At 40.3% G+C, this 17,490-nt stretch overlaps 1 protein-coding gene across 1 annotated transcript in view; it reads right to left on the bottom strand.

Annotated features, from left to right (window-relative positions):
- Window positions 1-16,165, bottom strand: part of MATCAP2 (microtubule associated tyrosine carboxypeptidase 2) — a 29,135-nt gene extending 12,970 nt beyond the window's left edge. Inside the window, exons 1-2 of the mRNA XM_064670113.1 lie at window positions 15,910-16,165; window positions 7,839-8,521 (exon numbers count right to left, since the gene is read on the bottom strand). Coding sequence (XP_064526183.1) covers window positions 7,839-8,521; window positions 15,910-15,934 — 708 coding nt within the window. The 5' untranslated portion in view covers window positions 15,935-16,165. The remainder of the gene's footprint in view (window positions 1-7,838; window positions 8,522-15,909) is intronic.
- Between the last annotated feature and the right edge of the window lie 1,325 nt (window positions 16,166-17,490).

Raw genomic sequence — 17,490 nt, 5'->3', positions numbered from 1 at the left:
TACTACCTTAAAAAACTAACACTCTTTCTAAGAAAATACCACTCACAATGAAGGTGGAAATCTTTCAGCCTGAATCTGTTTTTACATTATACACTTATATCTATGCATGAAGCTGGTAAAATGCTTGTTTCCAGCTGTGTAATTCTGACATTGTCAGACTGACAATTGTCCACAAAAATTGGATTAATCTTTTATCTCTCACAGCTACTAACAATCCTACTCTAGTTTTTTTCAAGTTGAAACTAAGCAACCCTGAGTAATTGCTGTTGAAACCCATAAATGACAGCTCAACACACTCTTAAAGCCCACTAGCTCTTTGATAAGAGAAATATCACTTACCTGAATGCCAAAGAAATACTGCACCTAATATTCAGCATTTCTTTGTCTGCCACTTTTACATGCTATTAAATTCGAAGGACCATCTGGTCAGATCTGAGTTGCTTTTTCAAGAATGAAGAAAGGGCATAATTTGCTACCTTAGCACAGATTAAGCTAACTCTCTCTGTTTTTTTAAAGAAGGCTTTATTTTTGGAGGGTTAAGCAATATGGAAGCAGAGAATCTACCTACTGTGTCTCAATGCTGCGATCTCTGTCCCCACTGCACCTGAGCCTCCACAATAAGGCTTTATTTATATGGGAGCACGGGGCATATGCTGGAGAGTGCTAATAGCAAAAAGGAAAGTGAGGGATAAACAGAAACCTGCTACTGGTTATTTAAAATCTATACACCAGTTCTTCAGGGACAGCCCAGCAGCACCGCAATAAGTTACTCACAGACCTTGGTCAGCGTGCATGGCCTCATGAGAATGGCTCTGGTAGAAACAGGCTCACCATAAAGCCACCCAGTCTTGTTACATGAACCATGTTTCCTTTCACTGCCTCCTGCACGGCCAAAACTCCCTCGCCACCATGCTAACTCCAGCTGTAGGTCAAGCTTGACAGAGACTTGCACTGGACCCACTGGGGCCCTGGTGACACTTGACTGGTTCCCAGGATCGGGACCATCTGGGCAGCTGTGCCCCTGCACCTGATTCAGGAGTAAGAAGCGGATGTTGTGAAGAAAGACACCGACAAAGAACACATTATCTTCCCAGTTTTCATTATACGATCAGGCATCAGGATAACTGAAGAGAGATATTGTAAAAATAGGAATGCCCTGCCACCACCTGAGCCAGTGCAAATGGTTTGGCTTTGCCTCTCCCCGTCACAATACCACAATGAGCACACACAGTAGCTGTGCTGCGTGGTGTCCCCTGAACCCTCACTTTCTGAGATAGGTCTTTCTGTCTTCAATTGTATGGTTGTACAGAACAGCAATTCCTCTCAAATGTTTTAAATAATGTGACTTAAAACACAGTAGATCTTGCAGGTGGAAAGGTTTGGCTTTCAATTCTCTGAAAGTTATTTACTGCAGGAACTGAGGGATGGGTGTTATTTTCAAAAGCCATCAGGATTTGTTCCTTTCCTTTTTTAAGACTCTTTAAGGCATCTTTCAGAAAGTACCTAGCACTCTGGCTACACCTCTCTACCAGCAAATCAAACAAGACCAGGATATTGGCTCGAGTGCTGGAAAGGGTCCATCCATGAGATGAATTGTTGGTAGGTCCCAAGGAACAGTGCTATCTTAGGTGAACCAGCATTCCTCTCTCAGGCAACACTTGGCCATATCCAAAGGATCATGTGGTTGTTGGGTTCTCCAAAATAAGTGGCAACAAGGCCACTACATTTTTATGCCTATTGTGCCTCTCAGCAAACCAAACATCACACCCAGCTCAGTTTCATATCAAACAATGATAAAAAGCTTTTCTGACATTGTGATAGCAAAGCCTTTGGATGGAGAAGAACAGGCAAGTGAGATTCATAGGCTGAAGAAAGCCAATAAAGGTAGCAAAAGATAAAAAGTAAGCTCAAAGAATTGCAAAGATATTTTACAGAATTTTGGAAAAAAGTAGGACAAATCTAGAGTGCTGATCACAGTTGAGTAGGGGTGGATGAGAACAGGTTTGATAAAGCAGAGGAGTGCCAAAACCATTTGAGAGCAAGGGGGCAGTTTCTTCTCAATGTGAAAGTTCATAACAACAGGGGTGTTTCAGAAGGGCTTGTAAACTTTATTAGCAATCCCGTTCTGATGCTTTGATTTATAAATACATTAATACTATGAGATGCAGTATTATATAGGTGGTGTTATCCCAGAGGACTCTCCTACATTTCTCAGAGTGCAGGTATTTTCTAAAACCACCTCACTATAACAAACAGTGCGAAAATAAGCATCAGACACCAAACACACATTAAACTTTCTGCTTGGCTGTCTGTAAAAGCAAACTCCCTGGAGCTGAGACATCCATGCTAAGGCAGGTAGCACAAGTTTGGGAGCCAGGAGGTCCAAGTTGTAGACAAATCCTACTGAAGAAGCACAGAGACTCTCTGGCCTCTTCTACCTCAACCTGATGCAGTTTGCAGCTCCAAGGGGAAGGGTGGGATACTGAAGGGTGCTTCCTCCACCTTATGTGCCATGCTGAGTAACCCATATCCTGGCATTCCAGCCATGTCCAAAGAGATGTTACAAGTTTGAACTCATGCATGCTGAGAAAGTCATTAAGCTTAAGCCTCCTTATTGCTGGACACATAACAAAAAATTACTAAGAAGGATGCTCACCCCTAATACCTTCTCTCTTGACTCTGTTTCAAGTGAAACAGAAGTGGTCTCGATAATTCTTTCCAAGTGGGCAGGTGTGGCTCTGGAAGCACTGAAACAATAGGGAGATCCACCACAAACACACACTGCCATCAGCACATAAATCTCTGGAGAGTGGCAGATCGCCCCAGCACTGAGATAGTCCCCATTCCCAGTGCTGTTGCTGGTTTTGACACTTCTTGCCACAACCACCTTAGCTGGGGATGGTTCCTGTTTTGGGAAATTTTTGATTTCCAGGCACTGAATACAACACCAATCCCTTCATTTGGCGTTCTGCACCTGTCTCCAAGGTGAGATGACTCAGTCAGGCGTTGCAAGAACTTGCCGGGAAAGGGGAAAATCCAGATCAGCATGCCAGGTCCTGTCTATTCCAGCATCCAACTGTGAGCTTATTTTCCAGCCTTTGGGCCAGCAAAATACTGGTATTGCCATAGTTCATAAGGCAAAATTGTAAACTCCTCATGAACAGGTAAAAAATGGAAGAAAGGAAGAACTATGTGGCTGTACCACATTACTGGTTAGGAACAATAATTCCTATTCTTTTTTTCTTAGTTAGCTAAAGGTCTACTTCAACCTCCCTTATCACTACCAAAGAGTACCAAAAGAAGCAGCAGTCTCAGGGCAAGCCCCCTTGCACAGCAAACTCTACTGATGCTCAAGAAAGCAATGACACAGAAGCACTAAGAAAAGCGAGACAAGGCTGTTTAACTGCCCGGTTTAGGTTATGGTGATGTTGGCTTTTTAAAACAAATTATTTACAGCCAAGTAGGTCTCTGAATCCCAAGTCAGCCATGCGCAGAACGTAGCTTAGTTACTTGAGAGGTACTGTAGAAGGATGTACTGATAAGACATGCTCATGAGGCATTTGAGGGGACCAAGTCAGAAAAGGGGCTCAGTCCCCTACATTCAAATCAGCTCATCCTACATTCAGAAGCAGCTCTGCTACAAAAGGGTCACAGTCTCTGCTGAGATCTACAAGACAGACAAGGCTTGCAGACACCATTGCTTTCCTCCCTGAATTGCTTATTTGCTGGGGAAAAAAGCTTCCCAGGTGCATGGTTGTGTAACACTAAGAGGAACCAAATTGAACTTGTTACTTTTAATCAACAGCCATGAACTGGTGGCTGTTTGGGTCAAGAGAAAGGTGGGGAGGGAGGTAAGTGCAGGTTTTTGATGCTAGTCCACCCAGGCTGTAGTATTTTGAGTTTTATTCAGTGTTTACAGTGGCTTTTCTTTTGCATGCTTGTTCTTAGTGGGATAAAGAGCATGTTTAAGTAATTTAGCGCTGTTAGAAATGCTTTTAATGGAAAACTTTTTAAATACTTTGTAAGGAATTAAAAATTAATACTTGCTTGGTTTTTGTATGAGACTGTGTTCTGCAATAAACCTATGCTCCTTTTGTAGTATCACCAGAAGTGAGCTATGGTCTCTTCCAGAGGAAGTGAGATGTTTGTCTTGAACCCTGGGAACTTATGCTACTTGGATGGCCTGATATAATTTGTGTTATATATTAACACGCCTTATCTATAAATCTTAGTTAAGGAGGGAATTTGTTACTACTAAAGAATGAAGTATTTCACAATTAAGTGCTCTTTACAGACAGTGTCATGTTTTTTAATCTTCAACATGCCTAAGCTGTGACATCACTTGGACATAGCAAAGGATTACTCAGTGTTGAATGTCATGTTGTTCAGCCTTCCAGCTCCACCTAACCTTATTTTTCAACTTCTGATAAATTTGCTAATTGTAGGCTACTTGTATTATTGCCTTAAAAGGTGTGTCATACAAACACTTGCAATGTGGTATAACTGGTTTATTTATTAAGTCAAAACTGCTATATTTTTATGAGTACAAGGGAAGAGGATGTACATCTCATTCATGGGAGATTGCTCATTCAACAAAATAGTGGGGAGTTTTTTGTTTGTTTGTATTTCTTAAAAATTATGTATATAAAAGTAGATTTCTCGCCTCCTTGTAAATTCAAAGAAACAGGTTACTTAAAGTTGCAACTTGCTGATTTTGTTTCAGCAAAGTTAAGTCATCTGCTCTGCAACACTGGGAACAATTACTTCTAAGTAAGTATTGCCACCTCTAGCATCTGAGCAAAAATAACAAACACCTAAAGTGTTAAGAAACTTAAGAAGGACAAGTACTTTGAGCAAGAAACTTTTATAGCGCTTCAAGCACACAGTTGCTGCAGTGACCTTGAAGCACAGCAATAAGAGAATTAATTTCTGTAATATCAGCTATGTCAATCAATGTGAAAAGCTGCAAATCTGCAGGCTATTTTTTTTATTCTCAAGTTTGCTTCCCTAAAGGCACATATTGTGTGACTCATGAAGAACCTTGTTATGAAGAAAACAACATAAAGTAGAGAGAAATAAAAAAACAAAACAAAATATGAGAAGAAAGACATTAAAATTAGTATTTTTCAAATGTATTAATAACTCAAAAATGTTTTCTCTGTGCCTGTGAAAAGTCAATCAATAAAACTGTTGGGCTGTGCTCAAGGTTAAAATCTTTAAGTAGAGGCACAGGAACAAAGTAAGTGCTCATAAGCCTCTGTGTTCCTCATTCCAGCATTGCTGTGTTAATGGTTTGCAAAACCACAGTGTTCTTTGCCTTTAAAAAACCCAAACAAATGGGGCAGAGAGTGATTTGTCTTCCAGACATATTGCAGTAATGCTATATTAACCAATTTCATAGATATGCACAAAAGCAGAAAGGGCAATAAGAAAACACAATCTATTTTAGTGTCCTGGCAGGATATGCACAGCTGGGGGTAAAAATATTTTTGAAATTATTAAAAATCCTCTAAAATTCCCAAATGTCAGGTTTTGAGCTCGTTTCACTGAAGTATCCTAAAAGGCCCCAATAAAAATGGTGAATTCTCTCAGTAAAAACCTGGTTTTACAGCCTTTTATTCATAAAAGAGCAAGCATGTGTAAGTTGCAGTGAGTACCTTCTGTAAAATAAAATGGGAATAATTCTGTTTGCAGATAGCAAAGCTTTCTAAAATAAGTACAACAATAAATAAAAGCCAAAACTGTTATAAAAAAACCAAACACCAAAAATAAAAAACTGAATTTATCCTCGTTGCGGCAAAAAGGATGACCATACACAGTTTTGTTTTTAATTCAGATCCAATTCTTGATACTGTGAGTACTTTTTCACAACTGAAGTCATCTTGCCTGAACTGAACTTCCTCTAAGATACCTACGTGTTTCTTCTGACAAGTAAAATCTGCGTGGAAAAAAAATAGCAATGAGGAAAAGCAAGTGCTCCTACAATACTTGCGGATTAAAATTTTGATTAATGCTGCTTTTTCTGGATAGTGAATTTGCATGAAATTAAATTTAAATTTGCGTGGAGATGAAAATTTCTAAAGTTAATTGTAGATAAAAAAGAGAGAGTGACACCTGCTGGGCTTGGAGCTGTGTTAAAGCTGCTGGTTTAGTAATTTTTAAGGGCGAGATATTTTTGTTCAGTATTTTTAGGAGCTGAACTTTGAATAAATGCTTTTCTAGTGACTTAAACTAAATCTTGTGAAGTATCATACTTCATTGAATATTAAATCCTTCACTGCTTTTTATAAAGTTGTTACAAAGACTTTATTTTCCCAGGCTTTTTATGGACAGGGAAAAAGGCAGAGTTAGAAATCAGAATAATATTGAGGAATTATTCATTATTAAAATATTCATTATTTAGGTGTAGGGGTTTTTTATTAAAAGAAGGGTAAACAAATGACAAGCTTGATCTAGAAAATGAACATTCATAAAATAACTTCTAAGGCTCTGCTAGACCATACTGAAAGGGATAATTTGTATTAAATTCAGTTTGGCAAATTAGTTATTGTTGATTTGTTGTAATCTGTGATTAGTGTTGCTAATATTGTTATAAAAATCAATGGAAAACTTGTTAAAAAGCTCTAGTCAAGGAGCAGTTTTATTTGGTGTCAGTATGATTTAGTTGGCTGTTTAGAAGTGTGGAAGATGGATTGTAAGAACAGAACAGCTGTTCTCAGAAAGAAAATAAATTTTTAATGAAACCCAAGAAACTGAGTTTTTAAAATATACAGATATTTTCAATGTGGAAAAGCAGACCAAGACCATCAATACAAAGATTTAATGGGTATAGAGCACTTTTGTGCATTCTTGGATTCAGAAAAAACAAAGTCACTCTGTTCACAAGTCGAGTATCAGTTCTTAGATTCTATGGTACTTTAATTCATGTATCCGTTTCACCAGGAATTTTGGGAGTTTTTAAGTGAAATATTCATATCACAAAGAAGTGAAGCTCATGGAATAGCAGGATGTCTTCCCAAGTTAAGTATCACTTGAAACATAACATTCTCCATTCAGAAAAGCTTGTCCGACTTAAATAAGATCCTTCTAAACCATTTAAAAATAGCAAAAGTGGGAAGAGTACTGCTTCTGCTATTTTATAGATAAGCACCAGTTTTTGTCATTTAGGTCAAAGTTGAAAGCAAGGCTTTTGTTGTTGTTTGGGACTTTTTGTGACTCAGGTAGGAAGCTGAGGCAGTTGGGAATGTCTGTAGCTATCTTACCAGTGTGGCTGCATATTATGGAGAGGGAAAAAAAAAAAGGAGGGGTTTGTCTTTTTAAATTTTACCTCTCTCTGGAATGGAATCTGCTGCTTGACTGAGTCTAATGTATATGCATATTCTTTCAAAGTTGATTAAAGCAAGGAACATCAACATATGCTTATCCAATAATGATGACCTCAAATAATTCCTATCCCCTCCCAATCCCTGTGTCACCAAGAGGATTGGCAGGGTTTCCATGCTGCTTTATTCCTCTGCCTATTCAGAGGCATTTTTCCTGTACTAGACTCTGCTTCATTGCCTATAAAACTGTCTTGCTTTAAAGTCTGTTTCACGTAAACCCAATTATAAGGAACTGTGTCTTTATCCTATAAAATACTGTAACTTCTAGAAAGGCTTTAATTTTTTAATAAAAAATATTTTATTTCAGTTTTACTATTGCATTCTCATCTTTGATGCATTTTTCAAACAGTAGGGGAGGATGATAAGGAGAAATGACATCCTACAAACAAAGCCAAGTACCATCTAGGTGTAGGAAGAAATAATCAGTGGAACAGGAGGGAAAAAAAGTAACTATACCTGCTTAAGAAATCTGTCAGATGCATGGCTGTGCTTAGCTAACACATTTGGCAGAGCAGGGTTTTCATATTCAAATTGAGGATTGTATGTGAAATCTGAGTTGAAGAATTTAATCTTCTCTTTCTCCACATTGGAGGGCTTGATTGCAGTTAGCAAACAGAGTTTTTGGCCAGACACATCGCCTTCTTTTCCCTTGCTTTTTGAGGACTGGGATTGCTTTGGCTTTGTCAGATTAAAATGCCTCTTAGTTCTACTTCTGGGTCGAGGTGGCAGTCCCATGCTGCTCCCTGCAACTGAAATACTGTTTGTAAACTTCACACTGGTAGCCACTGGGCTAGTGACGATGATGGAGGGCTGCCTGTTTGTGCAGTACCACCCACTGCTGAGCAAGGGCAGCGGGGCTTTGACTTTGCGGTGCTCGTTGCTTCGCAAGGTGGTAGAACACTTGGAGGTTTTCCTGTGTTTCTTGTGGTGAGCAGATGACTGCTTTTGAGCGTGGTGTTTTTTCTCCTCCTTGCTCTGCAGAAGGACATTGTAGCTACTGGTTCCTGTCGTGAAAATGTCCTTAAGGATCCCAGAAGGTGGATGCTGGAGGCTGTTTTCATTATTAATGTTCAGCTTATCTACTTCCAGACTCAGGATTGATTTCCTAGAAAGCTCTGTCTTAGGCCAGTGAAGTTTTTCTGCATTTGGGGGGAAGGGGGAGAGGGGAAGAAAAAAAAAGAAAAAGATGAGGACAAATTTGATTTTTTGCACAGCAATACAAAGCTTAAGGACTCAAAACTGCAACATAAATGAAACACAATCTTGACTTCTAGACATAGGGGAGAATTAAGTGTGCATATTACTTTTGAACAATTAGACTGGGACTTGCAAGCATGAGATACTTGTTTAGCTGGATCTTACATCTCTATGCACAACTACACAATAGCTTAGAACTAAGTTGTTTAACACAAGACTCTGTGGGATTTCATGAATGTTTACTATTACACTAACAAATGTTTAGTTTTGAGAAAAATCCGATTGGTCTTTATCATGCAAGGAAGCCTTTCTGTATGGATAAAGAAAAAAAATAAGAAACTGTATAGGAGTATGTGAGCAATATTTACGGTGAAGTCCCACAGGGATCTGTGCCGTGATATAAGCAGTCTGGTGTGATCTCATCTGCAAAATGTGATTCACAGAATTTACTCTCAGCAAAGGATGAGAACTTCGGAATGAGCCAGACACTCTGAACAATTTACACCACCATACTGATGCTTTAAGCCCCTAATGGTTTTTTATTTTTCTAATATTGGTAAGTTTTATAAGTAGATTTTAAATTATAAGTTTTATAAGTAGATTTTAAAAGCAGCAACCCTCCCTCCTTTGTCCCTTGTCCCTTTCCCTTTCCCTCTAGCACCCTTGTTTACACATTCCTTAACCCTCTTACCCCATTCTATGCTCCCTATATCAGTCCTACTCCCGAATCCAGTAGAAATGTTTAGTCTTTTGTCAAGGCAAGGCCTAGATTGTTGGCAGAACAGCATATCAGGGCCTAAACCACAGAACACGGTCAAAAACTGGGTAACTATGTACCCTTTGTGCTCTGAGGGAGATGAAGATGGGATGAACAGGGGGTCCCGAAATGCACCCCAGACCCATTTTCAGGGGGTGGACCCGGGGCGGGCCAGAGTAAAGGCCACAGGGTGGACACATCTGGGATTGGGTGGAGGGTATTATAAAAATGTAACCTCTCGGGCACAGGGGCGCGCGTCTTGTAACATCTTTAGCCTTGGCAAAATAAACCCTTTCTTATCTCACCCCTAATTAACTGCTCCAGGAGATTTTTCAGCACCATAAATCCCACGGCAACAATACGAATAGTAATATAAGCTTAAAAGATGTCAGGTTCACGTGTTCAGTCTTAACCCAGACAGTAAGCTGTATTTACAGAGGAGAGAGAAGAGAGATCAACTAGTTATGCTCCTCAAAAGACTTAAGACAACACTCGTAATTTCATCTATTCAAAGCTGTTGTACAGTAACAGCTGGCTTTACAGTGTTTCTTCTCAAGTGTTTTCTTAAACTAACTAAATGCAAGAAGCAAATGAGGTTCTTTTAATGAATGAACCCTCCTTTCTTGCTCTGACCCCTGGCACAGCCTTCAGGGGGAGACAGGTCCCTGGTGCAGAGCAGCTGCACGGAAGAATCAGCGAGGATTAAAACTGCATTTAACATTTGTGCAGGCTTGTTAGAGAGAAGTGACACTGCTTTGCTGGTTCCAGTCGTTCCCTTCTCTTGACAACCAGTTCATCCTAGAACATCAGGTGAGGCAAAAGTAAGGGTACAAATAAACAGTGCCACAGAGAAATGCTTCCTACTTCTGCACACAAAATGAGAGGATTCACAGAAGAGGAGATGTGGCTGGAGCTTGATTAAAGCCCGCAAAAGGGATTTGAGCTTCATCCGACAGTTATACATAGCTGAGCCGTAATTACTTTACATACAGTAATTATACTCTGAATGGAACATTAGCAAGAAATCATTAAATGCCTCCAAGGGGAAAAAATTGATGGTAGTTTAATTTCAGCTTTATTTTCACAGTAAAACGAGGTTTTGCTCCCAACATAAGCACCATGACAACGTATTTCATGCTGCTGGACCTCTGTCAGTTCCATGTCAGCCTGTGTTCCTCAGTTCTCCTGAAGATGCTGTCTGAAAAAGCAAGAAGACAGAGGTCCTATTCACATGAAGGTACAATTGGCAATCTGTGGCCTGGGTATTTCCGCCACTGGAAAGATAGAGATAGAGGCATTAGATTATTCTCTTTCACAGAAGCATGTGTATCTTATGCAAACTCAGTTTTGTTTCGTGGTAAGTTTGAGAATTCCCTTTCTATGCTTGGCACAGGAATGTGCTCCTTGGCATTCCTGTTCAGATTCTGTCAGATCGTTCTCATCACATATGTGACAACCTGCCTACATGGTTTATCTTGCTTTACCATGAGCTGTCATGGTGAGAAACCACAGTTCCCTATCACAAGGAAAACAACATCAAGCTAACTACATAAAATAAGATGCATTTTTTGGACAACAGAATGGGATGACCGCTCTCATACTTCTTGGCAAGTATTTGAGATTAACTTCAGACCATAAAAACTATTACAGTATGAGAATCCTTATTTTTAAGAAGGGTAAATGAAAACCAAGGTTTCCAGAATGTCTGAATCCATATTAAACTTCTGAGCATGTGACTTTCCTTGCACAGACAAAATTGAAGTTGGAAATTACACAGCTACTTCTTAAAATACAGACAAGGGAATAATGTAACACTAATGGCATCAACACTTCACCTTCTCTACTAACCAATACATAAAAGCCACAAGGAGCACAAAATACTTAAATTGCTCCTACATAGGGAATAATTTTAACTAATAACACACATGTAGCTAAGAAGTGATAAACAGAAAAGAAAAAAACAGAAACTGAATTCAAAGAAACAACTCAAAATGACCTTAAATCATATCACCCTCCCTCCTCTCCCTCAAGCTCTTGTGTCAATCTAATATCAAAAACTCGTGACAGTAAGCTTTCAGAGCTAAGTAGTACACTTGGCCAGTAATAAATGCATTTATATGTAGACAATTGCTCAACATCATAAGCCAGAATTCTCCTGAAAGTGTCACAAATGGTGATTGAGTGCTGAACACTCACTGGCAGTTTTCACATGCACATGGCTGATATCAAAAATAGTCGTCCCCAATTCTGTAGTTACTTTATATGCACAATCTCATAGCAAAGTGATTTTTCAGCTGCCAAACTAAGTGTGGCTGTCCTTAATTTCTCTCCAACTAAAGAAGGATAATGTTCATGCCTATTTGTTCTGGAAACCTAGAATCAACAGGTAATCCAGCAGATTTGAAATATTGTAATAGATAACACAGCAGTTTTCACAGAAGCCATTTAACTGCTTTTCTAAAATTCTGCATAGGTCCTCTGAACATCATTATTTTACCAAATAACATAGAAAATAATACTTGAGAGTATGTCAACATCATGTCTCAAAGCACTAAAGTTCTTTCTTCAGTAGGTTTGTTTAAACAGATGTTTTAAACTCGCTTACATCTGTAAATCAGACAGCATCAGCCAAACTAAGAATACACTGTCTTCTAGGAAGCGTGACTTACAAAGCTATATCCAAGAGTTTCCAAGGATTAGCAATGCCTGATGATTGAAATGGAGGTCTAACATTCTGAATATAAAACCAAGTAATTGCACAGCCTGCCTTCTGAAAACGTGTTTCAGTGTTCCAAAAATTACTGAGATAACCACACTATTATAAAATAGCCAGTCAGAGAATGGATTATCAACCCAGATTAATTGCATAGACTGCTTAGCAGTGATTTCCAGCTTTTAAATTCTGGATACCAAAGGACAGATGTCTACAGATTACTTCTAAAAGGCAAATTGAAAATTACCATACTATGGCATAACTCTATCCTGCATATCATCCTACAGATCATATAGGTTCTATCTTTTGTATCTCATACACGTGTTACTTGTGTTCTGAAAACACAAATCTGAATTTCCTGACTTTACATATTTGAATTTTTGCAGTAGAAGACTGTCAAAAGAACATAAGCCCAGGCCTCCAGTTACTTTTGAGAACATCTATAAAAACATGACATTTACAGACAAAGATTTTCTTCATTGTTCTTGCTTCCAAACACTCAAAAGTGACAAAGCCCCAAGTCCTTCAACAAATAAAAAAAACCTAATGACAAAACTAACATAGCCTCTTCCCAAAATATTTTCCATCATGTTTACTTCCATTTATTTATATGTTGTTCCTCTTTGTAACAAAACAGTAATAAAAACATAGGTCCTAGAGACATGGGTGAAATTGTATGTGAAACAATCTGCCAGATTTAGAGTGCAAGGTGATGTACACATAAGCAAGGAGGGGGAAGAAGAGCTGCCTGTCCCCATTTTGGCATAATCAGGGTACCAAAGGACAGAAACCCCTTCTGTTAATGGCAACTTTGTCCATTTTGGGCCAGAGTAGAGTTCTACTCCTCTTTAGAGTCACAGTGTTTGGCTTCTGCTACCCCATACGGTGGGCTAACAGGGCAGCCAGCCACCCAATGGCAACTCCTCCTGTGTTTCTAAAGAATCTCACAAGAGAGCAGGTTGTGCCCTAGCCACAAGCCCATCATTGTCAAGGTATCTGTTGGAATTGCCAGTACAGGACTTATTCCATCCTGCAGACAAATGTATCATGTGTCACAGAACAATTCAAAATATCACAGAATTGACTTTGCAAAAATTGCCCCTGCCTGTGTAACTTCCATTCATATACACGTAGCTATTTCAGTGTCACAGCAGTACTGGAAAGGGGATGGAGTCCAAGATTGCCAACAGAGGATATGTGGGAACCACAAATCTCATTATAATTCTGCACTAATGAAACACTTTCCATGTGGAAGTTGCATCCCAGTCACTAGCCTTAAACCTTGTATCATTGCAAACACTCTCTAATCTTGTCAGTGGTTATTTGTTAGGAAAAATACGTTCGATTTTACGTTATATTCAGGAGCTAGATTATAATATTGGTGTCCATCCTTTAGAAATTGATAAATTTAGCTAATCTTGTATTACGTTAATAATATGTGTGATAAAATCCCACTAGATTTTAGATTTAGAAATTTCTAGACTTTGGACAGTGTTGTATAAATATCTTCCTCTAGGCTACGGGGCAGCTACTATATAAGCAGCTTCTTAAATATCTGTTCCATAGGTGGAATGAGGTTAATGACAAGTATTTGTGGGCACAGATCTCTCTCTGTCCAGCTGGCCTTGCTCTATAATAATAGACAGTTTTCAAGCAGCTGTCACTCAGGTTATAAATGCACAAAGAACAAATCCTTTCCAAAGTGCAAGTATGATTCTTAAGGTGCTTAGCAAAGATGTTCAAGGAGCAGTTCCTCTTGTCCTAGGAAGGTAATGGTCTGAGCCACTACTGTAGGTTTTCAGTTCACCATTACCACGCTAGAATATGGTTGAATTTCTTTTTGCTCAGAATCAGAAATAATTTCCAAGAGCTTGACTTGAATTTTAAAATTTATAGAAATGCAAACAATGTACGTGATTTGTCTACAAGTAGTAAATACTTAAGTTCGAAACAGAGATCAAAAGAAAATACACAGATGTGACAAGATTCCTTCTTTCACACATCATGTAAAGGTACAATTACATTAGAAAGAAAGATTTGTCTTCAATATTCAGACAATTTGAATAGATTAACAACTCCATGTAGTTTGTGAACTCTATAGTTTATGAACTCTAGCCTGTATGGTTGTAGTGCAGAGGGCTGTAGAAAAAATATTCTGCAAAAACAGGAAACATAAAATGTTGTATGTGAATCTGTAATGTTCCACTACCTCTCAATGCCGCAGGCTTGTTTGTGGCATAACAGAAAATGAAAATGGTTTAACGGTAGAACTAGGCAATAAGTGCCTGTAAAAAGACTGGCACTGAGTTATTTTCTATTTTCACTAGCATCTTAGTTATTAACTAGAGCCTGTATGATGTTGGGAACTTTGACATTTAACCTAAGACTTTTTTTCCCCCCCAAAAAATATCTACCTATTTACTTTACTTCTGTAAATGTGTTATCTGTCATTCAACTTTTAATTCTGAGCGTCAAAACCAAGGGCAAGTTTCAGCCATCATACAACTTGTATGTCTGATTCATTAACCGCCACATTTACAGGACTGATTGGCATGATTTTGAACTCTGCAATTTGGATTTTCTTCTCCGAAATTACGATGATATATAAGATGTACCCTTTCAACCTTAAAAAAAAAGCATGAACTGACTTGCCAGCAGTTTCTTGCATGCACATTTCTACACTGAAATACGGCATTATGTAACTGACTCCAAATTTGTGTTCTTCAAATTAAATTACATGAGCAGAGTAATAATAAGTAAAAGTGAAGACTTGGCCCTAATGAAATCAAGTAACAAACTCCCATTGATTTAATAGACTCAGGATATAATCACAAACCACTGATTTATACACAGACTTGCACAGAAAGAAGCTCCCATCCGAGCAGATCTCTGATTTGTTCTACTGCAGCACAGGTGTGGTCAGGAATATTTGATGGAGGGATATGGACCCAAAATAACTATCTTGCAAGAAATCTCTTCCTTTAAATTGCAGCTGCTGTTGCGCATCTCTAGAGCTGCTTTGATCTATCCCATGAACTTTATTTCTATTCCCAGTACCAGAAGCAAGACACTAGTCATATCCATGCACAGATGGAACAGCAGATAAATTATGCACAGCGAGAGTAGCTGTAAGAGATCTTAATTACGATTGTAACAGTACTGAATGAGGGGACACTAAGACACTTCCACCTCTTCTAGATAGATTTCTCCATGACAAAGAAACACTAGCTCGAGCAGCTGAAGTAATGACACATGAAATCACATCAAATTCAAGCAAGGAAAACATCCAAGTGAAAAATTTGTTTTGCGGCAGCAACTGTATTGTAGGTTTTCCTGCATTCCACATGTACACAGTGTGGAACATAACAGTTTTGTGTAGCATCAAATACTTTTCCATATTATCGTTATATAGTCATAATACAGGTTTTTATACACACGTACCATAGGGATTTGTTAACTTCTCTGAAAACATAGCACAGAGCAGAGCCAAAGAGTGAAAGACACCGGCTATCATTAGTAATAGTTTTATTGGCATTCTTCCTTGCATCTTCTGTCCCTCGCTCCAGCGGAGCGGGTGTTACATCCACACTCCCCAGCGTCCCGGGGAAGGGTCAGGGCCCGCAGGACTCGCTCGTACTCACAGAGGGGGCTTCTGCAGCGCCGTCTCTCCTGGAGACAGGCAGGTGTGGAGCTCCTTCCCCAGGGACCAGGGCACGCACGGAGACCCCGCGGTGCCTGGCCGGGTGATGCTTTCCCGGGAGGGATGGAGGGAGGGCTGGCAGCCCGCCGGCTGCCCTCGGGCGCTGTTTGGAACGAGACCCCACTCACCCGCTCCCGGGCGCGGCCGGGGCGGTACTCACCGGTGACACAGATGGACTCCAGCATGATGCTCCGCCGGGCAGTGCCGCCGCTCTGCCCTGCCGGCTTCCCCCTGCGCGGCGGGCTCCCGTCTCGTGGGCGGGGAGCCCTGAGGGGAAGCGGGCGGGGAGGCAGCGAGCGGCGCCGGGCACGGCGCAGGATGAGCCCGCCTCGGCGCCTCCCCGGATCCAGGAGAGCGCGGCTGGCCCCGGGCCGGCAGGCGGGAGCCGCGCCGCCGGCGCCCCCGCCCGCCCCTGCACACTACATGTCCCGGCGTGCCCCGCGCGGCCTGAACGCTAGTAGGGGCGGGGCGCGGGCGCGCTGCACCCTGGGATCTGTAGTGCAGCAGTATCCCGCCCCGCCTACCGCTACTCCGGGATATTGCCGACACAGCCCGCTTTATCCCACCGGCACGGCTGGGTGCCAGGCGCAAGCAGCATAGATTCCTGCATCATCCTTTGCAGGAGTCTAGCGAGCATAAGTTACGCTGACTCCAGCGTTGCAGTCCTCTGATAATCAGTTACCAAAAACCACCATCGCTGCAATTGTTGATAGTTGGTGCGATTGGCAATTATCTGCTAGGCCTGAGGCAGGCAGACGAAGGACTGCATGAGACAAGGGTGCTCAGCAGGATATGTGCCATCCCAAGAGATGTGTCTTATGCTCGGTGATGTCTCATGCTAAAGAGAATGGAGGAATCACATCAGGGCAACAGTTTAGGGCAGTAACTGATGGTTACGATACGTTGATAAGTAATAAATAGAATTTAAAGCTGAAGACAGACTTTATATTGCACCCTCCTGTCGCTTTACTTGTTGTGCAATCTGTTGCTTTGCTTGTGAAACCTTTCACTCTTTGAAATACAATCTGCGTGTTTTAAAATTGAGCATCAAATAGGAACAAGTTATTCTATCTTAGCAATCACAGTTGTGTAACTCATTAATGTAGGCACAGTGTAGGAAGATTCTGTACTCTTCACGCAGACTTAAGGGCATAACTGAAGTCAGATTACACAACAATACATTTTACTGTGTTAATAAGGCATTTTTTTTTAATGGTCAACAGTTATTGGAGAAAGCAATTTAATTGAAAGTGACTTAACAGCACAATAGTGCTCAACATATATTATGTGAGTGTAGTGATCTGCCAGGCTGATCACTGAGAGCTGGGAAGCTATGCACTGCTTTAGCTGAATATCTTAAATGTCTGCCACCTTCCCTCCCATCAATAAATCCATACCTACAGTGCACTGTACAGAGAGATTCCCTCCGTAGCATCGTACTATAAGATATGGCTGTATCGTCATGCATTGGGGATGGAAATTCCACAGATTGCAGCTCGTTGATACTTTTGAGTATCAACCCCTTTCTGTGTCCTACCTGGAAAACTTTTTCTGAGCTTCATGAGTCCTTAGAGACACTTACATGCATGCAATCACACAACTGAGTGGACAACGGTCTGATAGTTCTGTCTGCTTTCATATCAGTCTTCACAGGCAATAACTAAAAACAAAAATAAGGGTTAAAAGCACAGATTTTCATTTTATTTACTACTGCCTCACACACAGTCAAAGACAGGAACTC

Source organism: Pseudopipra pipra, chromosome 1, assembly GCF_036250125.1.
Source record: "Pseudopipra pipra isolate bDixPip1 chromosome 1, bDixPip1.hap1, whole genome shotgun sequence".
In the NCBI taxonomy this organism is placed as follows: Eukaryota; Metazoa; Chordata; class Aves; order Passeriformes; family Pipridae; genus Pseudopipra; species Pseudopipra pipra.
The sequence above is the reverse complement of the archived record's forward strand: the minus strand, read 5'-3'. Positions and strand labels throughout refer to the sequence as shown.